Consider the following 25,444-nt stretch of genomic DNA (forward strand, 5'->3'; position numbering starts at 1 on the left):
TGTGTAAGTGTATCTCAAAGCAAAATTCACGTCTGGAAGCTTGGCATTTTGACATAGAACTATAAAAAAAGAAATTATTTTTCACATATGTTGTTGAGATCTCACAGTGAACTGACAATCACCAACTAATGTGTTATTGATACATGTATTGTCTCATTGATTTATTCCGTGCACATATGTTGTATATATTTATGATTTATGCAGTGTTTTTATATGGGTACATCAGTACAACAATTTATTCCTAGAGAATTCAGTTGGCATGTAATTTATTCACAGATATCACAGACATCAGAATATCCTGAAAGGGTAAACCTGTTTTGTACATTAAGGATTAGGGTTTAATAGTGAATGCATTGGTAGAAGGGTGCAATATTGGCTGCCCTGGTAGCATTTTATGACAGATAAATTCCACCTTAGCTTCAGAAAAAGAATATACCGTAATCCTTTGTACCATCAAAAAATAATTATTTTTGGATATTTCTGAATTGTTTGAAAAAAATGCAAACTATTTTTCATAAGTGATTAAATAAAAGTGTTCAATTAAAAAATGTATGTATATAATTTCAAACAAAGAAAATGGAAGCTAAACTTAGAAAAAAGTGTAACTAGTTTTATTTCTTGCTAGAGAAAACTACTTTAGAAACAATTCAGGTGTTCCAAAGAGTGTACTGATAGAAGGATTACGGTAGATATAAAAAAGGCTCTTAAAGATATGGAATTAATGAGAAACATTATATTAATCCTATTTTATTAACATTATAATAACTTACCCATCATTTTATCATCTAACATATTGTAGCTGGATATGTTCTAAATAGCATCTGTCCATCTGTAAATAGATTTACTAAACAGAAATAACCATAATTGATAAGATAGCAACACCCAACAACTCAAATGAATGGCCATGTAGCATTGGATTGTGTAACTGCAAAATCTTTGGATATCATTGGATAAATTATTACCATATCAGTTGAATATAAATATACATTTAATAAATCAACATTTCTCCATCATCTCTCTCTCTGCATTTGCACATCCATTGTGTTTCTTACCATGACAGAACAAATTAGGCAATTAACTGGCTCTTGTGACCTAACATAAAACACAAAGAATGGATAATGATGGCCATGGTTACAGGACATGGATTTAGATTTAGATTTGTGTGATTCTCAACGAAATGTAAGTGAGATCATTGATCGGAGAGAAGAAATGAAATACAATTTTATTCCATGTATAACCATGTTTCTCATCTGCGCGAGACTTCGGTACTTTGATCATGATACTCCCTCGAAAATGCAACTTGGATTTGTTGTGCGGCGGGCGGTAACAAAATTAAGATAAAAATAATATTTTTTAGCAATTTTTTGCGCTTACAAGTCGGCAGCGCAAGAAATTACGCTGAAATAAAATTTTATTTTTATTCCTGTTCATTCGGCGGGTTCGCGAAACAAGGAATAATAAAAGTCTGGCCTAATTGGAACTAATCCACTATCCTAGAAAGGAAACCGAACAGTTTAAAAGTTACACAATAATTGGACTCTTACAAATTTGAAACATTGATCAAGTGGTTTGAGAAATGCCCCATTATGACCATTCTTATAATTGTTATAAAATAATAATAAATAAGATTTTTTTTTTTATTTCGAGAATCAGCTCATAACATAAAGTTGAAAATTACTAAAAACACAACAGCAAAACAGACATTAGAAATATGGTGCCTTATAAATATCAGAAAAGACCCTTTTCCAGTAGTTGCTGTCCTTCAACATGTCAGTAGACATGGCTGCCACAATTAAACAATTCTCACTAGAAGTCAATCTTGTGTAAAAGCCAGCTCTGGACTTGCGCAGAACACTTAAAAAAGTGGGTACACCATTTAAAATCTGAGTTTCAGAAATACTCAAGTTACGACTGACATGAAAAATAGCGCGAAAAACGTTGTTATAAGCAACCCGCACAGCATTCAGATTAGCTTTGGAAAATACAGCCCATAAATGAAAACAATACATCGTTGTACAAAAAGTTTTAAATAGAGTCAACTTCACCAGAACAGAACACTTATTAAAATTACGTACCAAATAGTTGGCTCTTGCATAAAAAGACTTCATTTGACGCGTCATGTCACAACTATCATTGGTTAATGTGTTCACAATAACTCCTAGGTATAAATAATTACTAACGAAATCCAGCCTAGTACCATTTAGATAAACATGAGGAATACATGTAATACTACTACGAGGAGGCAGTATATACATACACTTCGTTTTATCAGTATTGAATTTGATGTTATGAGTGTTGGCAAAATAAGTACAGGTAGTCAGCAAACGATTCAAGCACTTCACGAACGGGCATATTAAAACTATGTCGTCTGCATACATTAAATGATGAAGACATTTTCCAGATAAATGGCAATCAATACCCGTATTGCCGAGTTCGTTGCTGAGTCCATCTATGTAAACAGTAAACAGGTGTGGTGATAGAATACCATTTAAAGTATGAAAACTTTGGAGAAAGTAGATCCCCATCGTACTTTATCAGTACGGTCAGTGTGTGACCATCAATTAGGCTTCAAAAAAGGTCGTTCCACTGATATGTGTGACCACAGCGCTCCAAAATCAAATTCTCATACAGCTTCGAGATTGCAGTAGCAGTAGCAATGGGACGATAATTTCCAGTGCTAGTAATATCACCATTTTTAGTCCCCGTTCGGACGTAGTCCGAAAACGAGGACTTATGTTTTGACCTCTGTGTGTCCGTGCATGCGTGCGTGCGTGCATGCGTCTGTGCGTGCGTCCGGACCTGTATCTTAGAAATGCCTGAATCAATCGCAATCAAACTTCACACATACATCATATATGATATCATACATAAGCACGTCAATTTGTTTCACGATCTGATTCAAGATGGCGGCCATTTTTGTACTATAAATCATCAAAATCAAGCATTTCTCTGCTATTTACAGATGGATTTTGTTCAAACTTGGTATATACATTAGACATTATAGGACCTTGATGCACATCATTTTGTTTTACGATCTGATTCAAGATGGTCGAATGGCGGCCATTTTTGTGCTAAAACATCCTAAAAATTAAGCATTTCTCGGCTGTTTACAGATGGATTTTGTTCAAACTTGGTATATACATTAGACATTATAGGACCTTGATGCACATCATTTTGTTTTACGATCTGATTCCAGATGGTCGAATGGCGTCCATTTTTGTGCTAAAAAATGCTAAAAATCAAGCATTTCTCGGCTGTTTACAGATGGATTTTGTTCAAACTTGGTATATACCATAGACATTATGGGACCTTGATGCAAGTAATTTTGTTTTTCAGATAAGATTCAAAATGGCCGACTGGTGGCCATTTTGTATTAATGAATGTGGTTCTCGTGCCATATCTCTGACTTGCTTTCACTGATTATGTTCAAATTTGTAATATTCATTATACATCATTTCATAGATAAACAGATATATTGGTTTGACGATTCTATTCAAAATGGCCAAATGGTGGCCATTTTTATGCTAAAAAACATCAAATATCAAGCATTTCTGGCATTTCTGGATGGATTTCGTTCAAACTTGGTACATATATTAGACATTACAGGTTCCTGATGCACATTATTTATTTTTCAGATCGAATTCAAAATGGCTGTCTGGCGGCCATTTTGTTTTAATGAATGGGCTTCTAGAGCCATATCTCTTAAATGCTTTGACTGATTATATTCAAATTTTATATATTCATTATACATCATGTTATATATATATTCATGTATTCAAAATGGCTGATTTTGAATGCTGTTCCAGAGCAATATCTCTCAATATGGACAAGTACTTGTTTGACGATCAGATACATTTTAATGTTAAAAAATCATATTCCTGACATGGTTATATTCCAGCTATATTACTATAAACAAAACTATATATCTTAAATTTGATAACTAACGGGGACTGTGCCATGCATGGCTTGTTATTTTTCACAATTGGCACCAACGTTTTTTCTAACATATTTGGCGGTAAATAGCCGTGAAAATGCACCGCGGTGAATAATAATGAAAACAAAATTAGAACACGGTCATGTGCATGCTTAATATGCTCAGCAGAAATGCCATCAGGACCAGTCGATTTTCCAACCACAAGTTTGTGTATGCTACATTGAATCTCCGTTGGACGTACGATCATGTCCTGTGATGAGTTTCCATTCTGAAGTTTGCTTCTTACATATTGTTCGTCCTTGTTGTTCGATACACAGGATAGTAGATTTGCGTAATGATTTCCCCACATATTAGCAATATTCTTGTAGCCATTACATCCATCAATTGATAGTGAATGTTGTGAAGACTTCTTTTTCTTACCCACGTTTTTCCAAAACAAGTTAACATTCTTATCAAGGTGACTATTAGCAAGAGCATCAGCTCTCATATTGCTTTTTTTATTTCTACAGAGTCTCAAAACATATTTAAATTTAGCTCGGGTTTTACGCATTAAATCAGACAATGGACCTTGCCGAGGTCCTCCATTGTTACGCCATAACAGAAAAGCATCGCGAGCAATTGTGTTATGATCTTTTAGATAATCATTACATCCTGGTACACACTTGGATTTAATAGGTGCCTTTGATTGTATACAATTAATAGGCGCCTGTTTCAAAACATTAACAATTTCATCATAGAGTTTATCAATTGCCAATTGATGTCTTGCATCAAGGCAAGCAGAATCACGACAGGATAACACATCATGAGGTATAGAAATGCAGGACAGCATAGCTTCTGTCTGTTGTACATATTTGTGAATAGCAGACTTATTTGCATAGACCAGTCTACACGAGGCCTCAACGGTGTATCAATTAAATATTCATAATTTGGCAGATAATCACAGTTGCATGTAATACTCAGTGGGAGATGATCCGATCCAATGTATTCGTTCAGTATTTTTACGTTACTAATAGATTTATGAGCAGAAGACGTTGATACACAGTGATCCAACCACGACGTGGTATGATGAGCCTCACTGTAATACGTGAAATTATTTTCAATGCCCAAAAAGACAACGTCAGGATATGTGAGGCTGTTTTCTGTGCAGAAAGAATCCAATTCTTTACCGAACTTTGAATTAACTTTGGCATTCCAATCACCAATGACGAGTACACAATTAGAAACTGTGTCATCAATACAACCACCTACTTTGTGTAGATATTCAAGGTTTTCATGGTAATTGTCCCCACTGTCAGTAGTCCAATTGCGTTGATATTACATATATAGGTACTACATGTGGACCTCTCTCAGAGTTGTTCATTTTGTAGTGATATCTTTAATTCTCTAATTTTGATGAATATTTTTGTCATTTTTGGCAAAAAGTGATATTTTCGACTTCTTGTTGAAAACCGCAAGTCCAATTGCTTTGATATTACATATATAGGTACCGGTACTACATGTGGACCTCTCTCAGATTTGTTCATTTCATAATGATATCTTCAATTCTCTAATTTTGGTGAATATTTTTGTAATTTTTTTGTAAAAAGTGATATTTTCAACTTCTTGTTAAAAACTGCAAGTTCAATTGCTTTGATATTACATATATAGGTACTACATGTGGACCTCTCTCAGATTTGTTCATTTTGTAGTGATATCTTTAATTCTCTAATTTTGGTGAATCTTTTTGTCATTTTTGGCAAAAAGTGATATTTTCGACTTCTTGTTGAAAACAGCAAGTTCGATTTCTTTAATAATACATATTTAGGTACTACATGTGGACTTTTTTCAGAATTGTTAATTTCGTTGTGATATCTTCAATTATCTAATTTTGATGATTATTTTTGTCATTTTTGGTAAAAAGTGATATTTTCGACTTCTTGTTAAAAAACGCAAGTCCAATTGCTTTGATATTACATATATAGGTACTACATGTGGTCCTCACTCAGACTTATTCATTTCATGTTGATATTTTCAATTCTCTAATTTTGATGATTATTTTTGTCATTTTTGGTGAAAAGTGATATTTTCGACTTCTTGATGAAAACAGCAAGTTTGATTGCTTTAATAATACATTTATAGGTACTACATGTGGACTTCTTTCAGATTTGTCCCGTTGCTTTTTTTATATATATTGTTAATTTTCTAATGATATCTTCAGTTCTTTAATTGTAATGTGCATTGCTAACAGCGGACAGGATGCTTGTCTTATATCCCACAATGCATGCGTCATTACAGTGAGGTCAATTTCAGTTTACGTTTTATGCAAGCACGGTTACTATTAATCGTGATGCAAGGTAATGTTTAGCACAATCAATGAGGTTTGTCAATCGAACCTCTTTGATGGTGCTAAACATTGTGTTTGTATTTGAAGCCCACACATACATGTAAGCGACTCTACCAAATATATACTCCAGCTAACAAGCCACACCAACCCAGCGACTGCTCAGATTGCAAAGGATTTGTACACACTCCCACCATGTATACGCTGTAATATGCAATTACAATTCAAGTTACCCCATAACTCTGGATAGACATGTCGGAGAATGCAGCCACTTAACAAGGATTACATGACTTGATCACATGACCAGTGTGCCCTCTAAGCTATTAAGGCACACCACTGACACAAAGATTTCCTATGCCTAGTTATACATCGATATTAATAGTGATTTTGAAAAATATCTTACTATAGTAATGGAATTTGTTAAAATTAAATTCACATTTTATAAACAAAATAATTGTAGAACAATGGAAATCAGGGCCACAACATTTTTGTTACATACAGTCACATACATTTTATTATTTTCTTAAAAACCCACCAATCAACAAACTGACAATTTGATTTTTTGAATTTCGTTTTAACTCAGAATCCTAACAAAATCAGTTCTGTTAGGCACCTCAATAGAGTAGTATACTATATAGTTGCTATCTTAATGCCTGTTTTGTAGTTGGTCATGAATGTGCATGCTGAATTATTGTTACATTAGCTATGCTTGACAGACTCTATTTACTAACACCTGCCCAATGTCTTACAGATTCAGACTTTGAGAGAAACATCAAAATTCAAGTTTGATAGTGTCCCTGAAGTTTTCTCACCAACTGTGAGTATCTCCAACTTATTTACATTCTTTTACCCTACTCCTATCATTGAATCATTATTTTGTAGAAATTTAACCTTTTCAACATCAGATTTTCTCGCCCAAATTATTTTGCACTTTTTTTCATATTCTTCAATATTTCTGGAAATAAACCTTAATTTTGGAGCCAACAGACAAAATTTAAGTCAATTTTCAGTTCTTACTAAAAAAAATTGGCTATTCTGAAGGAAAGTGCAGACTATAAACACGACTATTTTGTGAATTTGCGATGAAAAGAGGGAACTGGTGGTGAAAAGGTTAATAATCAAATGAGTATTTCATAATATGCATTTCTTATGAAGTCATCAGTATATAGCTACATATACATGCAGTTAGTAAATAAATATTTTTTTTTTGAACTGCCCATCAAAGTTTGAATGAATTATATTAGAAACATCTGTTGATATTTAGCAAAGCTTTAAATCAGGATAGTAAGATTGATATATTACTTTAAAATACTTTATTTTAGCTAGAATTCATTTTCACTGAAAAGATTGTTTGGGTGTTTTGTTTGGAATTTATTTCACTGATTTTTGACGAGTTGAATGTAAAATATAGGAAAAAAAAGTATATTGGCTGGATTTTATTTTCACTGAATCATTCCTTCAGCGAAAATTCCAAACGAAAATATTTTACAGTAGCACTAATTTTTTGGCAGGGTGAGCAATTTCTAAATTTCCCAACTAAGCAATTTTACATTTTAAGGCAAATTGTTTTTGACTCCCGTGTGCGAAGCACAAAAAGGGAGTCTTTGCAGTTAGTGTGTCTGTATGTGTGTGTGTGTGTGTGTGTGTGTGTGTGTGTGTATGCATGTCCGACTGTTCCACTGATATCTCAAGAACCATACATCAGTTTTTGATGAAACTTGGTGCATAGATGCTCTGGGCCAATGCGCAGATTTGATTAGGTTTTGGTAAAAATCAATGCATATTAATTACCTAATTTGCATGATAATTAGCTGATTTTTAGCTGTTCCATGACTCTTCCACTGATATCTAAAGAACTACTCATTGGATTTAGATGAAATTTGGCACACAGATGCTCCAAACTAATGCGCAGATTTGATTAGTTTTGGGTAAAAATCTGTGCAATATTAATTACCTAATTTGCATAATGATTAATCAATTTTCGGCTTTTCCACTGATCGCTCAAGTACTGTAAAATCTGTATTAGAAGCCGCGGCTTCTATTAAAATGGTACAAAGCAACAGAGGGGATGCGGCTTATATTAGAGCATCTACACATATGAAAAATGATGAATTTTTGGTTCTCAATTGTACAAAAAGATTGGATGCGACTTCTATTAGGAATGCGGCTTCTAATACAGATTTTATGGTACTAATCATCACATTTCAATAAAACTTGGTACATAGATGTCATAGAACACTGCACAAACCTGATAGTTTTTAGGGTAATATCAGTACATGTATATATTAATTAGCTAATTTGCATAATTAATTAATTTTCAGCTTTTGATATTTCAAGTAGTAATCATCACATTTCAATGACACTTGGTACATAGATATAGGACACTGCACAGACCTGATAGTTTTTAGAGTAATATGAGTACATATTAATTAGCTAATTTGCATAATTAATTAATTTTCAGCTTTTGATATTTCAAGTAGTAATCATCACATTTCAATGAAATTTGGTATATAGATGTCATAGGACACTGCACAGACCTGATAGTTTTTAGGGTAATATCAGTATATATTAATTAGCTAATTTGCATAATTAATATATTGCATAATTTTTGATTTGTCTTCAATACTCTCAGCACACGGGAGTTCTTTCTAAGCTTTCTTTGATTCCTGCTAATTTATGTCAATGTATTTTCATGTACCAATGGAAATTAAACCTTTTGAACTCAAATTATTTTCAAATAGCAAAATTTTGATGCAATGACATTCTGCCATTTTTATGTATTTTTCTGTAATTTTTTTGATAATTTTGAATCCTATGGACATAAGTTTCTATTGGCTAAAATTCTTGATCAAAGTTTTAGTAAAATTATGAAAAAAAATTAAGTGGGTTTTACTTAATTTTGTGGATCAGTGAATTTCTGATCAGATATTTGTATGCAAATTAGAGAGACAATAGTGAGAATCTAATCAGAATCTCCGTTAGTTACTAGCAAGAATATAATCAGATCCTTGTGTTTTCTTTATTATTTGAATAAATTGACCATTTACTAACTTTATGTATGCATAATTTCCCATTCCTAATTTTCACGCAGCAGCTTACATGTACCTTATGCTTAGCACACAAGAACTATTGCAATACATAATTTAGTATTCAACTGACTAGGTACTGTGATGGCCTATTTCGACTATTACCGGTATTAACGATTTATTCATGCCAGTTTGTCACCACCAATAAACTTTGATGATTTTAATGATTTCATTTATCATTTGTGATTCTTTTCCAGGCAAAATCACTTGAAAAAAGTGGTTTCCTCTATAAACAAGGCGGGTGAGTTCCATACACACAAAGTTGTTAATTTTGCCTTGGAATAGATGTGGGATTGTATTAACTAGGTTGGCAAGATTTTTCTTTGTAGTTCGGTCACATGTGAAAAGTATACTCTTCACATTTCAATGTAACTTGGTACATTCTAGATGCCCAAAGTGTTTATTAATTGGCTAATTTGCATAAATTAAACAATTTTTGATATCTCTGTAACCATGCATCAGATTTAGATTATATAGTTAATGGATGAACCACAGAAGTAAAATCTATTATTATCAAATTATTTTTTTTATTATTATTTCTGTTACTATTACCAGGTACTATGGACCAGATTAATTTCACAATGTGTAGTTTGAATAACAGAGCTACATGTATATTAGCCAACAGGCATCTGGTTTAGGGCTAATCTTAAATTTGTAATTTATTTTAAACTCCCTATTTCTACACCTGGTAGTTCATTGTTAGGATTTATTTTGACTGCTCATCAGTCTTTCACTTGCACATACTGGTACTGTAGAACTGGAAATTATTCACAGTTTCATGTACTTATTAAAAAAACAAATTGTCCGAATAACTTTTTTGAATAACATTTTGGGGAGTGCTGCATTTACTACTACTGTGAAATAATTTATTTTCACTGGAATTAATTTTCGCTGAAAATACATTTTGGGTATTATGTATGAAATTTATTAGTCCCCGTTTGTATGAAATCCGAAAACGGGGACTTATAATTCGGCCTCCGTCTGTGTGTCCGTCCGGAGTCATATTTCAGAATCCTTTAAACCGATTCTGTTCATTCTTTGCGTGTGCCTAGTACTTAATGTGGGACATATGCACATGCAGTGGTTTAGCAATTCGATTCAAAATGGCCGACTAGCAGCCATCTTCATGTACCATTTTCATTCGTATTTGGAACATACATGATACATGTAACTTTGCTTCATAATCAGATCAAAGATGCCCGAATAATGGCCGTTTTTATTTTTGACCATATTACTGTCACCCATGTATCATTTTCATTAATATTTAGTATGTCATAAATAGATACATGTACATGTCAATTCAATTTGCAATTTGATCAAAAATGGCTGACTGGCAGCCATCTTGTTTGTTTAAAATATGATAACTTTGACATGCTTTCACTTGTGTTTTTCTTTGCTATGTCTTAAAATGTTCGAATTTGCTGCAAATAAACAATCTGTTGTATATGCCAGCTGGGACTCAAGTATCAAGGACACAACCCCTCCACTTTAATATGACAAGCACAAAGAGAACTTTCATAAATTTAACGGGGACTGTGTTATTTTCAATGACTTTTTTCACTGATTTTTGGTGAGTTGAATGTAAAATGAAGGAAAAAAGGTAAATTCGCTGGATTTTATTTTTACTGAATCACTCCTTCGGCGAAAATAGCGAAAATTAATTCCAAGCGAAAATAAAGTATTTTACAGTACATGTGCTTTGTGTTGGCCACTGTTGTGATAGTGGGAAATCATTTTGATCATAGCAGATATTGTTGTGAAACAGTGCACTCAAAAACTAGTACTCTTTAAACATGCATGTGAATTAAACTCATTCTCATTGTTTTCAAAAGTGTCCATTTCTAATTATAAATATATACATATGCATGCAAATGAATGGGAAATTTTTTTCTGTGGATTACTTATTATTACTTACAACATGTATGTCTTGTCTGTGAAAATAACACAAGATAATTTTCAGTTATTGTACTTTTTCTTGTTTACATTTAGAAAACAAAACACAAAAGGTTGGCGCAAACGTTGGGTTGTATTTAATGGAAAAGATCTAAGATATTACATTTCTAAAGAGGTGGGTATATTTGAGTTTGATGATTTGTTTTCACATGTACTCTCAAAGTAAATAGGGAGGGGACCTCATTAATATGCATAAGCACAATTTTACCCAAGCTATTGCTGTATTTACTACCAAGTGGATATCAAAGTGTTTTATTAATGTCCAACAGTGACCCCACTCATAGCAACCAGTTCAAAATGTGATAATTTTTTAACCTTATGACTTTGATTTTGCTCATACTTGAATGTCTTTCCATTTTTTGAATGCTGTAAACAGCACATCCATAGCAACTTCACTGAAAATAACATTTCCACAGAACTTCAATTTGATTGTTGATACCAGCTCAAGTATTTCTTGAGCCACTTGACCAATATAGCGCATACTTACATATATCTTTTTATTAGCTCCGCTGTCGACTTTGTCGAGCTGAGCTTATCATATGAGTGATTGTCCGTCGTCGTTCGTGTCAATGTTTTACTTTTTTGACTTCTTTTTGAAAACTACAAGCCTGAATGCTTTGATACTTGGTGTATATGTACCTTAGGTAGACCTCTCTTAGGTTTGTTCATTTCATGTTGATATCTTCAATTCTCTAATTTTGGTGAATATTTTTGTCATTTTTAGTAAAAAGTGGTATTTTCAACTTCTTGTTAAAAACCACAAGTCCAATTGCTTTGATATTACATATATAGGTACTACATGTGGACCTCTCTCAGATTTGTTCATCTTGTAATGATATCTTTAATTCTCTGATTTTGGTGAATATTTTTGTCATTTTTGGTAAAAAGTGATATTTTCGACTTCTTGTTGAAAACCGCAAGTCCAATTGCTTTGATATTTACATATATAGGTACTACATGTGGACCTCTCTCAGATTTGTTCATTTTGTAATGATATCTTTAATTCTCTAATTTTGGTGAATATTTTTGTAATTTTTGGTAAAAAGTGATATTTTCGACTTCTTGTTGAAAACCGCAAGTCCAATTGCTTTGATATTACATACATGTATATAGGTACTACATGTGAACCTCTCTCAGATTTGTTAATTTTCTAATGATATTTTCTGTTCTTTAATTGCCATGTGCATTGCTAACAGCGGAGCTATCTCAGCTGACAGACTGCTTGTTTATATCATTTTCACTAGGTACAATTTGTTAACCAAATATATATTTTCATGGGTGCATTAATTTTAAGAGGTGGTTGCCCGCTTTTGGATTGTTTCAGCTAGTTACTTTTTTGTCTCCATTCAGGCACATTCTAAAAAGATTGACCTTTGTATATCCAATCGTATCCAGCCATATCTCACTTATGCTTAGACAGATCAAGTTCAAACTTCACAAATACATCAGACAGTATATGTCATGTGTTCACCATTCTGGAACAAGATCTAAGTCATGCATTGACAGGTTTTCATAATGGGTCAATAGTGCACTTTATTCTAATTTTCAGATTGTTATTATTTTCAAAACTCGCAACTAAAGTAAAACATTTTGGCCTTCTACATTCTAAATCTAGCCGCCTACTCCAGAAGTTTGCAAAACCCCTGTCTTTCATATTCTTTGAACAATCATTGATCATTCATGTATTATTCACTTCAATTTTCATACTGACTTCTTAGATTCCCAGAAATTGTAATAACTATATTTCTACTTTACCTCTTTAGTCAAAAGTTTCTCAAAGAATCATACCTGTGGGTACCATGTGTGATGTTTGTGTTGAAACAGCAAAGGTGGGTAATTCTGTTTATCAGAGTCAAAGCAACTTGAAAATAAATGTATGTACTTACGTAATACCGGTAGTATAATTTTGACTTTTCTGTTAAAGATGCACACTATTCACTGTTGGTCTTAGCAAGAAACTATCGCTGAGATGTTCATGGAACTTTGCACGAAAGCAAAATATCTTGTTGTATTATATCTTGATTATATGTTTAATATGTACATGGTTGAATTGAATGAGCCCTGGATTTTAATCAGACAAGTTTAATGCCAGTATGTCTATAATATGTGCATGGTTGAATTGAGTGAGCCCTGGATTTTAATAAGACATGTTTAATGCCAGTTTGTCTATAATATGTGCATGGTTGAATTAAATGAGCCCTGGATTATAATCAGACATGTTTAATGCCAGTATGTCTATAATATGTGCATGGTTGAGTCAAATGAGCCTTGGATTTTAATCAGACATGTTTAATGCCAATATGTCTATAATATGTGCATGGTTGAATAAAATGAGCTCTGGATTTTAATCAGACATGTTTAATGCCAGTATGTCTATAATATGTGCATGGTTGAATAAATGAGCCCGGAATTTTAATCAGACATGTTTAATGCCAGTATGTCTATAATATGTGCATGGTTGAGTCAAATGAGCCCTGGATTTTAATCAGACATGTTTAATGCCAGTATGTCTATAATATGTGCATGGTTGAGTCAAATGAGCCCTGGATTTTAATCAGACATGTTTAATGCCAGTATGTCTATAATATATGCATGGTTGAATAAATGAGCCCTGGATTTTAATCAGACATGTTTAATGCCAGTATGTCTATAATATGTGCATGGTTGAGTCAAATGAGCCTTGGATTTTAATCAGACATGTTTAATGCCAATATGTCTATAATATGTGCATGGTTGAGTCAAATGAGCCTTGGATTTTAATCAGACATGTTTAATGCCAGTATGTCTATAATATGTGCATGGTTGAATAAATGAGCCCTGGATTATAATCAGACATGTTTAATGCCAGTATGTCTATAATATGTGCATGGTTGAGTCAAATGAGCCCTGGATTTTAATCAGACATGTTTAATCCCAGTATGTCTATAATATGTGCATGGTTGAGTCAAATGAGCCTTGGATTTTAATCAGACATGTTTAATGCCAGTATGTCTATAATATGTGCATGGTTGAATAAATGAGCCCTGGATTATAATCAGACATGTTTAATGCCAGTATGTCTATAATATGTGCATGGTTGAGTCAAATGAGCCTTGGATTTTAATCAGACATGTTTAATGCCAGTATGTCTATAATATGTGCATGGTTGAATAAATGAGCCCTGGATTTTAATCAGACATGTTTAATGCCAGTATGTCTATAATATGTGCATGGTTGAATAAATGAGCCCTGGATTTTAATCAGACATGTTTAATGCCAGTATGTCTATAATATGTGCATGGTTGAATAAATGAGCCCTGGATTTTAATCAGACATGTTTAATGCCAGTATGTCTATAATATGTGCATGGTTGAGTCAAATGAGCCTTGGATTTTAATCAGACATGTTTAATGCCAGTATGTCTATAATATCTAAATATCATATTCTCTCTCATTTTAAATTTCATTTTCCTGGCACTCAACAGATATTGAGGAAACTGCATTTGTGACCTGGAATGATTGACAGACTTGATTAGTTTTTGGTTGAAATTCATGCATAGTAATTACCTAATTTGCATAATAAAACTTGCATTAGTAGACTTTCAGGCTTGGTTAATGATCTGATTATAATGTGTGATGGAATGTTGTATGCACACTATCTTGTTGCTACCTAATTACTCTTGAGTTCCACAACGTTACAGCAAAATACTGTACTGTCAAGATAAAAATAAATTTATTTCAAACTCGGTTATGTACCAGGAACCTAGCTGGAAAAAGGAGTTATGTTTGTTGAAATACACTCTAGGAACTGTATGGAAGTTGTTGCATGGCTTGCTGATGTGTTTTTTTTATAGTGTTGTAAGGCCAGGCAATACAAGGTATATGATAACCCTACTTGTTGTAGTTATAATTCAAGAACCACTTTAGGAAATACCATTTGGCAAAATATGATTCAATGCTCAAACTAATAACTGACCTCTTAACTGAAGAATGCTAACATTTTTGTGATAAGCTAAATTAAATTTAAACTTCTACCGGTAATTTATTTAAAATATATTCTATTTCATGACTTTTTTTTCTATTAAGCTTTCTTTAATTCTATTTACCAGTAATATTTCTCACTCAAGTTGCTAGCGCATGTCTAATAAAATAAGGTATGATATGCAGCGTCATTAATAATTCTGCTTTGTACATCACTTTTCTCTTCATTTCATTATCTTCATAGGGTCACTCATATCTGGATGACGTTATACACCCTTCAATTTTATATTCTCTGGTATGTTCAAATTAACTGGTATTAAGATAGAATGTGGCACAAAGTAAAATTATTGTCATTTTCTTGTCACTTTTTACATATTTGATATGTATTTCAAGGATTAAGAAAATGAAATATAAATATTGGGTCACCTTTACTCAGATAAAATTGTTCAATAAAGTACAGTGAAAATAACCGCTGGCAAAATGGCAAAAATCAGATAGACAGTGAACCCAAAAAAATTTACATACTGTTGACTAATACTAAAACGAATAATTGTAGACAGATTTGGACACAAAATATTGCTAGTACCATATGTGCTAATATATGTGCACATGTGAAAAAAACTCTAAAAGTACATTCCACCTTAAAGGTTGTAGTTGGGTATAGCAGTGTACTGTGTAGTATTAAATATACAAGTCGCTCAAAGTTAGTGATTGTTTTTCGGCTTTACCATTATAAAATTGAAACATTCCTTGATTGGTCATGTTGCCAGTGCACAGCACTGAACATATTTTAATTTACAAAAATATTAAAGAAGTTTTGTCATTTGCTCTTGCATTAACTTAGTTGTTAGAGTCTCTACTAGATATGGTGCATGTTGTGGGTTCAAACCTTCAACTTGGAAAACTTTTTCAAAAATTGAATAAGAACTCTATTTCTTACAATAGCGATGTTTCAAGTTATGTTACAGTCACATAACTAAGGCAGTGCTGGTTTACAAGTTATGTTACAGTCACGTAACTAAGGCAGTGCTGGTTTATAAGTTATGTTACAGTCACGTAACTAAGGCAGTGCTGGTTTATAAGTTATGCTTAGTTGTCTGTAGCAATTATACTTAGTATATGAATACAACTGTAGAAGTGTGACTGGTTTACAATTATGGGACCTATAACAGTAAAATTGTGTATTATTAATGTATAATTTGTGGTCATCAAGGCTATAGTACTGTATGGTACCACAAAAAACATACTGCTCAAACGAGAAATAGACATATGCATGTATTATTTGGAAAAAACCTAACACTCATACTGCAACATAAGGTACTACATTTAATTCATAACTAATACGTTAATATTCAGTAGTTTTACATTTGAATAAAACATCATGCAATGACATATATACCTAAGAAACAATCTCAGATTTTCTGCTTCTTTGAGCCTTTGTCAATGTTTGTCGTTTCAGTAGTTACTGTGTGCTTATGACAGAGAGGTTTGGGTTTTATACCACCTGGCATTGGTTCAGTAGTTAGTATGTCCATCTCACAGAGAGGTTTGGGTTTTATACCACCTGGCATGGGTTCAGTAGTTAGTATGTCCATCTCACAGAGAGGTTTGGGTTTTATACCACCTGGCATGGGTTCAGTAGTTAGTATGTCCATCTCACAGAGAGGTTTGGGTTTTATACCACCTGGCATGGTTTCAATAGTTAGTGTGTCCATCTCACAGAGAGGTTTGGGTTTTATACCACCTGGCATGGGTTCAGTAGTTAGTGTGTCCATCTCACAGAGAGATTTGGGTTTTATACCACCTGGCATGGGTTCAATAGTTAGTGTGTCCATCTCACAAAGAGGTTTGGGTTTTATAACTCCTGGCATGGGTTCAGTAGTTAGTGTGTCCATCTCACAGAGAGATTTGGGTTTTATACCACCTGGCATGGTTTCAATAGTTAGTGTGTCCATCTCACAGAGAGGTTTGGGTTTTATAACTCCTGGCATGGGTTCAATAGTTAGTGTGTCCATCTCAAAAAGAGGTTTGGGTTTTATACCACCTGGCATGGGTTCAGTAGTTAGTGTGTCCTTCTCACAGAGAGGTTTGGGTTTTATAACTCCTGGCATGGGTTCAGTAGTTAGTGTGTCCATCTCACAAAGAGGTTTAGGTTTTATACCACCTGGCATGGGTTCAGTAGTTAGTATGTCCATCTCACAGAGAGGTTTGGGTTTTATACCACCTGGCATGGGTTCAGTAGTTAGTGTGTCCATCTCACAGAGAGGTTTGGGTTTTATACCACCTGGCATGGGTTCAGTAGTTAGTGTGTCCATCTCACAAAGAGATTTAGGTTTTATACCACCTGGCATGGGTTCAGTAGTTAGTGTGTCCTTCTCACAGAGAGGTTTGGGTTTTATAACTCCTGGCATGGGTTCAGTAGTTAGTGTGTCCATCTCACAGAGAGATTTGGGTTTTATAACTCCTGGCATGGGTTCAGTAGTTAGTATGTCCATCTCACAAAGAGGTTTGGGTTTTATACCACCTGGCATGGGTTCAATAGTTAGTGTGTCCATCTCACAAAGAGGTTTGGGTTTTATACCACCTGGCATGGGTTCAGTAGTTAGTATGTCCATCTCACAGAGAGATTTGGGTTTTATACCACTTGGCATGGGTTCAGTAGTTAGTATGTCCATCTTACAGAGAGGTTTGGGTTTTATAATTCCTGGCATGGTTTCAATAGTTAGTGTGTCCATCTCACAAAGAGGTTTGGGTTTTATACCACCTGGCATGGGTTCAGTAGTTAGTGTGTCCATCTCACAGAGAGGTTTGGGTTTTATACCACCTGGCATGGGTTCAGTAGTTAGTGTGTCCATCTCACAGAGAGGTTTGGGTTTTATACCACCTGGCATGGGTTCAGTAGTTAGTATGTCCATCTCACAGAGAGGTTTGGGTTTTATACCACCTGGCATGGGTTCAGTAATTAGTGTGTCCATCTCACAGAGAGGTTTGGGTTTTATACCACCTGGCATGGGTTCAGTAGTTAGTATGTCCATCTCACAGAGAGGTTTGGGTTTTATACCACCTGGCATGGGTTCAGTAATTAGTGTGTCTATCTCACAGAGAGGTTTGGGTTTTATACCACCTGGCATGGGTTCAGTAGTTAGTGTGTCCATCTCACAAAGAGATTTGGGTTTTATACCACCTGGCATGGGTTCAGAAGTTAGTATGTCCATCTTACAGAGAGGTTTGGGTTTTATAACTCCTGGCATGGTTTCAATAGTTAGTGTGTCCATCTCACAAAGAGGTTTGGGTTTTATAACTCCTGGCATGGGTTCAGTAGTTAGTATGTCCATCTCACAGAGAGATTTGGGTTTTATACCACTTGGCATGGGTTCAGTAGTTAGTGTGTCCATCTCACAAAGAGGTTTGGGTTTTATAACTCCTGGCATGGGTTCAGTAATTAGTGTGTCCATGTCACAGAGAGGTTTGGGTTTTATACCACCTGGCATGGGTTCAGTAGTTAGTATGTCCATCTCACAAAGAGGTTTGGGTTTTATACCACCTGGCATGGGTTCAATAGTTAGTGTGTCCATCTCACAGAGAGGTTTGGGTTTTATACCACCTGGCATGGGTTCAGTAGTTAGTGTGTCCATCTCACAGAGAGATTTGGGTTTTATAACTCCTGGCATGGGTTCAGTAGTTAGTATGTCCATCTCACAGAGAGATTTGGGTTTTATACCACTTGGCATGGGTTCAGTAGTTAGTGTGTCCATCTCACAAAGAGGTTTGAGTTTTATACCACCTGGCATGGGTTCAGTAGTTAGTGTGTCCATCTTACAGAGAGGTTTGGGTTTTATACCACCTGGCATGGGTTCAGTAGTTAGTGTGTCCATCTCACAGAGAGATTTGGGTTTTATACCACCTGGCATGGGTTCAGTAGTTAGTGTGTCCATCTCACAAAGAGGTTTGGGTTTTATACCACCTGGCATGGTTTCAATAGTTAGTGTGTCCTTCTCACAGAGAGATTTGGGTTTTATACCACCTTGCATAGGTTCAGTAGTTAGTGTGTCCATCTCACAGAGAGGTTTGGTTTTTATACCACCTGGCATGGGTTCAGTAGTAAGTGTGTCCATCTCACAGAGAAATTTGGGATTTATATCAGTAGTTAGTGCCCATGTCACTGAGAGATTTGTGTTTTATACCACCTAGCATGAGTTCAATAGTAAAGGTGTTGATCTCACAGAGAATTTTAGGTTTTATACCACCTAGCATGGATGTTTTTTTTGACATGGATGATGAATTTTTCTATGGTACTTTTTCATTGTAGCATGACTGTTAAGAAGTGATTTCATTAGTACACAGCTAGATAATAATTGATAAGCAGGGTTCATATAGCTCCTTAGTTTAGAATTCAGGATCATGTATTGTCTAACTAAGTCATGCTGAACTTGTCTTGTTTTTCAGAGCGGTGACAGACCTTACAGATTTCATTTAACAACAAAAAGAAGAGTATATCTGTTCTCATCCGATATAAGTGGTAACTGTTCATATAATAATATACTTAGTCTGTTTGACACTCAACAGGGGCAAATTTACAAGTGTTCGTTGGGTTTGAACAAAACCCTACAATTTTTATTCTCATCAAAGTCCTATGTTTTGAGTTTCTTCCATGCGTCCCTACTATGTGTGATTCCATCTGAGGTTCAAAGACAAGTCAATAGTTAATGTGCATGCACATAGATTTATTTTTATAACTTCACTGCATGACTATTGGCTATTTTGTAAAAAGCACATCATCAACCTGTTCTCTGGCATTCACAAACTTGGTATGAACATAACACATGACAGATTACTTATGCATGTTAGTTTGTTTTGTGATTTGATTCAAAATGGCTGACCGGTGACCATGTTAATTTTGTTTTCAGTTGTCCTTTTTTGACATGCTTGAATCAATTATTCAAGGAGTTACTTAGTGGGTAACATGCAGAATACTCATCCATGGCACGAGTACAATTTATATCTTTCATTGCTAAAAATGTCACTAAAAACTAAATTGTTCCATTTTTCTTTCTTATTTATTTTACTTTTCATATAGGATCACATTCTAGATTTCATAATTGTATAACATTGTATTTTCATAAAACATTTAGTATATAAAAAGTTTTTTAAACAACAGTAAATTTAATCAATAAACCTGATTACATTCAAAGTACATTTTATTTTCTAGATGAAGTACAAGTGTGGTCTAGTATAATAATGTCTGCTATAATACAGTATCAGGTATGTCAACTTACAGATTAAAGTGCCTGTGAAATGGCTGCTATTTTCACAGCTAAAATTATCCATTTATACCTAAATATTATTATTATACATCTGTCACCGTAACGCCATAGGTTACAGCGTGCCATAATTTTGCGGTATTTTACAGGGTATTTTCATCCTACCATATATGGGAATGCGTATTATGCGCGTAAGCGTACTCTAATAATAAAAACAAACATGGCTGCCACCAGGGTTTGACCGGACTCCATACAAAGAAGTTTGCTGATTCTGTTCTAAACTTTTAAGATTTCGGCATTCCCATGATGTATCCTTGGTAGGAAAAGATGTATAATAATAAGGTTATTACGAAGATACCTCAAAGTTCACAAAGACAGTACAGCGGCAGTATCGACTGACGCGCACCGAACAATTCAGACACTTTTAGCCTGCAAAAATGAAAACAGCCTGAGGGCTACCTAATTTTCTGTTTGTCCGACGCTTTGTTTCCGTGGCATTATCAAAATTACTACTACCTTTTACATAACACGGGTGGTCTCTATAAAGCGATAATCAGGATCGCAAAAAAAATCAAATCGTTTGAAACACTTACTCGACGTCTCTCTCTCTTCTGAAATCCGCCTCAGTGATCATGGGCTGGTCCGGAATCTATTTTTTCGAAAACGTTGTCTTGCGCCAGGTTTAAGTTATCGACGCTTCTCGTTAAAACCTAGTTGTTTTGTCATGGACAAGGACAGTTTTTTGAAAAAAAGAATCTGAGGTGAAGTAGACACTACATATGATGCTGTAAGGAGGAAGTCCACCCCAACCTTTTCTTGTTATTTTCACGGCTTTCGTCCACCGATTTCACACCTTTGGATCGATTGGAAACGTGTAAATACCTACACTATGACTATACGCATTACTGCAACCGCCCACAACACAACGTTTAACCATAAATGTTTGTTGTGGAAACAACTTCTAAAAATTGCTCTCTCAAAAATAAAAAAGAAATGGTGATCAAAAAATGTTCATCGTTTCAGGATAGGCGGGCATGGCTACAGCACAGGAAATATCTCAAATTTACTTGGATACGAGTAATCATTTTCAGCAAAAAAATCGATAATTGCCCATTTCAGTGGGGCACAGATCTAAAATGGGAAGTGTGTGGGTGGGCATATTGCCCATTTCAGTGGGGCACAGATCTAAAATGGGAAGTGTGTGGGTGGGCATATTGCCCATTTCAGTGGGGCACAGATCTAAAATGGGAAGTGTGTGGGTGGGCATTGCACAGGCACTTTAAATGTGTATTAATATCAAATTGTCAGTGGCAGTTTGTTTAAAGGACAGTGCAGTTCATTTGAAATTTCATGCAAAATATATTTTACACTTGTTGTTTGTGTATACTATGTGGTACTCTTATCCAACATGGCACAAAGTTTCAACCAGCACCCTTGTATACTGGTTTATTTTAGTTACCATAGAGAAAAGTATACTTGCAAAGATATCGCAGTATACTTGCAAAGATATAATTGTTTATTTGTTTAATTTGTAATTTTAGCCGCCTCAAGGTGGATTTCCAAAAGGTGGGGACATGTGTAATGCGGATAAAGAGGTTAGTATGGGATAAGTTATATATGATGTATACTGCAGGTTTTAATATTATAATTTTTTCTTTTATTTAAATTATGCTATTCTAGGCGATAATTAAAAAATTCAAACAAACATTTACTGGTATTGTTGCGTAGATTTTGTCTTAGAAGTCGCTTAGACATTACGTATTTATAGTTATTTATAGTTATTTATTACGAATTTATCATGAAAATACTATTAAGTATGCACAAAGACAGTACGGTGATGCATAGTGGTGAAAAATACAATCTTTTGAGAAATTTTTATGATAACCTTATTATTATACATATTTTTGTTGTAATAAATAATTAATAATGCTATTAGTATGTTACTATATTTCTTACTTTGTTGGGTATACTAATTGTCATGAATTCTTTCTAAACTATTTACAGGGACCAGTCAAGATTGATGGCAACAAAAGCAAAAAGTAAGTCTTAAAGTCAGGTTCTCCAATTAATTCAGTATTGTTGGAATAGTATTTGCTTTATGAAATATACATTGACTGACCACTTGAAAAAATGATTTTGTTATTAATTTTGTTTTTCAAAAATTTATCATTTATTGGATAGTCCTTATTTTAATTGTGTTCAAACTCCTCATACTAAAGTTGCACTTGCCAATCACATGTTAATGACTCATCATATTCGAACATTATGCTAATCATGAACACTTTCGGTATGTCAAAAAATTTCATCAAATCGAGCAGGTATTATGCATAACTATCAAAATATCTATCACAACACCTTAATCTGAAACCAAAGTATATTTCCTGATGATCACAGGCTTCATACATTATACTCAAGCGTATTGATGTGGGGGTTATTATAATATCAGCCTTGGAATAAAGTACTTACATTTTTGCTAAAATCGGACTCAATGAATTTAATAAATTTTGTACATAGATGTCCCACAAAATTGGTGTATATCATGCATAGTTTTAAGTGCCTTTGATTCCATATGTTTTTGGTATGATACATATATGTATGTTACCGGTATGTAATGTTTGATATGCAAGGGATTATAACATTTTGCTCCTAATAGGAGCAAATATGCAAATGCTTATTAGTATGCATATCCCATTAATCCTATCAATATGCAAATGCTTATTAGTATGCATATCCCATTAATCCTATCAATATGCAAATGCTTATTAGTATGCATATCCCATTAATCCTATCAATATGCAAATGCTTATTAGTATGCATATCCCATTAATCCTATCAATATGCAAATGCTTATTAGTATGCATATCCCATTAATCCTATCAATATGCAAATGCTTATTAGTATGCATATCCCATTAATCCTATCAATATGCAAATGCTTATTAGTATGCATATCCCATTAATCCTATCAATATGCAAATGCTTATTAGTATGCATATCCCATTAATCCTATCAATATGCAAATGCTTATTAGTATGCATATCCATTAATCCTATCAATATGCAAATGCAACAGATAAGTTGATTAGTTAAGTGTATATATCTAATTGAGTAATAACAAACATTTTGATTTCATCTAGGTATATGGCAGTGAAAAATGGGCGTCTCTGTTATTATGCCAATCTCCAGGTAAGAACACAAGAACATTGCTGAGTTGCTCTTTATTTTAGTCCAAGGCTTGTGGTCCTAAATTAACAGCTTGCCTAAAGAAATAAGTAAAACATGTAGTAAAATCACACAAGGGGTTTAGCTTCACTGTCGACTTTGACAAGTAGATCTTATCATATTCGTGATTGTTGATCATCTACATCAACTTTTGACTTTTTGGACTTGAAAAGTATCTTATTGCCTTGATACTTGATGTATATGTACCTTGGGTAGACCTTTCTCAGATATGTTCATTTTGTGATATCTTTAATTTTTTAATTTTGATGAATACAGTTTTTTTGACTCCTGTGTTCCATCAAAATCTGGTACCAGATCTTAGTATGAATGGGTTTCTTTCTTTGGTACATACATTTGACATTATAGAATCTTAATGCATTTATTTTGTTTTTCACATCATTTTTCAAAATGGCCGACTTGTATGAAGTATGGTAGTTGAAAACAAAATGTACATAATAAAAAACAATCAAAAATTCCCAATAGCTAAAAACAAATTGAAATAAAAAATTCTTGCCATAAAATACATCAGATTATCTATTGTTTGTTGATAAATTTCAAAATAACAACACATTTGAGTGTGGATTTTTATTTTCAGGATCATGATGCTGCTTGTCCTATAAGTGAAATTCAGTTGAATATATCCTCAGTGAAGGAACATCGGGGTAATAAACTGGAAGTAGTGACACCAAATCAGAGATGTATGTAAGTAACATCTACATGTATTACTGTGATGAGCTTACATGTTCAGTTAGGCTAACTATATTTCTATGCAACATGAGTTGTGATGTAAATTATTTTTTTATTTTTAGGCTATTATTTGAAAACGCAGATGAAACAAAGGCATGGGCTGAGGCACTGGAAGTGGCAATAAAAGAAGCACTTTCTGATCCAACAGTGAGTACCTGATTGATTATTCTTCTGTATTTGGTCTATTAGAAGCGTTTCTCTATTCAACTGCACATAAATTGAAAATGGTATCTTCTGTATACTGGATCATTGAAATATGTCTTATTTTGACCATAAACATGTCTTTGTCATTTACAGAACTACATGTGCTTATAACAAAGCAAATATTGTATTCTTTATTCATGGTGTGGCATTCCCGCACAGTATCTGCATGTGTCTGTCCTAATCTGTGATTGTCAGTTGTGTATCTTGTTTCAAGTATAAATACAAAATAATTCTCAAGAACATTTGCAAAGTTTGCATTATGCTGTTGTCTGTTTTGTTGTAGGCATTACTATTTAATCATCAGAATCCTGCAAACAAAAAATGTGCTGATTGTGGTGATGATTGTAAGTCTTGTTTTTATTCTGAATCACTTTCTTTTGTTACTTTCAGATGCAGTAGCACTATTAGCATGTAATGGACATAAAATTCCATCACTCAATGCAAATATTCACAAAGCATGAAATGTTCTTCGTTTAGTCTGTTATCTCTCATTCAATTATTAATTCAAGCAGCCAAAATGTGTATAATAATAAGGTTATCATAAGAATACTGCAAATAATGAATTCAGGCAGTATGGTAACACATCAACCTCCGATATGTGTCAGTCGATACAGTCACCGAACTGCCTTTGTGCATACTTACTCACAATAACCTCATTTAATATGCACATTAATTGTTGTCTAATTAGTGATGCATCAAAAACGAATAGTAGCAAATAAGATAATATATCTTTTGATGCCAAATACCAATAAGTTTTTTT

At 33.9% G+C, this 25,444-nt stretch overlaps 1 protein-coding gene across 1 annotated transcript in view; it reads left to right on the top strand.

The window, feature by feature from the left end:
• The window catches only part of LOC102808881 (uncharacterized), a 161,063-nt gene that overhangs the window by 55,364 nt on the left and 80,255 nt on the right, over positions 1-25,444 (top strand). Inside the window, exons 3-14 of the mRNA XM_085498188.1 lie at positions 7,006-7,071; positions 9,538-9,581; positions 11,330-11,408; positions 13,057-13,122; positions 19,699-19,771; positions 20,462-20,514; positions 22,055-22,108; positions 22,518-22,552; positions 23,649-23,697; positions 24,329-24,435; positions 24,543-24,627; positions 24,968-25,028. Coding sequence (XP_085354314.1) covers positions 7,006-7,071; positions 9,538-9,581; positions 11,330-11,408; positions 13,057-13,122; positions 19,699-19,771; positions 20,462-20,514; positions 22,055-22,108; positions 22,518-22,552; positions 23,649-23,697; positions 24,329-24,435; positions 24,543-24,627; positions 24,968-25,028 — 772 coding nt within the window. The remainder of the gene's footprint in view (positions 1-7,005; positions 7,072-9,537; positions 9,582-11,329; positions 11,409-13,056; positions 13,123-19,698; positions 19,772-20,461; positions 20,515-22,054; positions 22,109-22,517; positions 22,553-23,648; positions 23,698-24,328; positions 24,436-24,542; positions 24,628-24,967; positions 25,029-25,444) is intronic.

The sequence above is a fragment of the Saccoglossus kowalevskii genome, chromosome 4, assembly GCF_978046115.1.
Source record: "Saccoglossus kowalevskii chromosome 4, keSacKowa6.1, whole genome shotgun sequence".
Classification (NCBI taxonomy): Eukaryota; Metazoa; Hemichordata; class Enteropneusta; family Harrimaniidae; genus Saccoglossus; species Saccoglossus kowalevskii.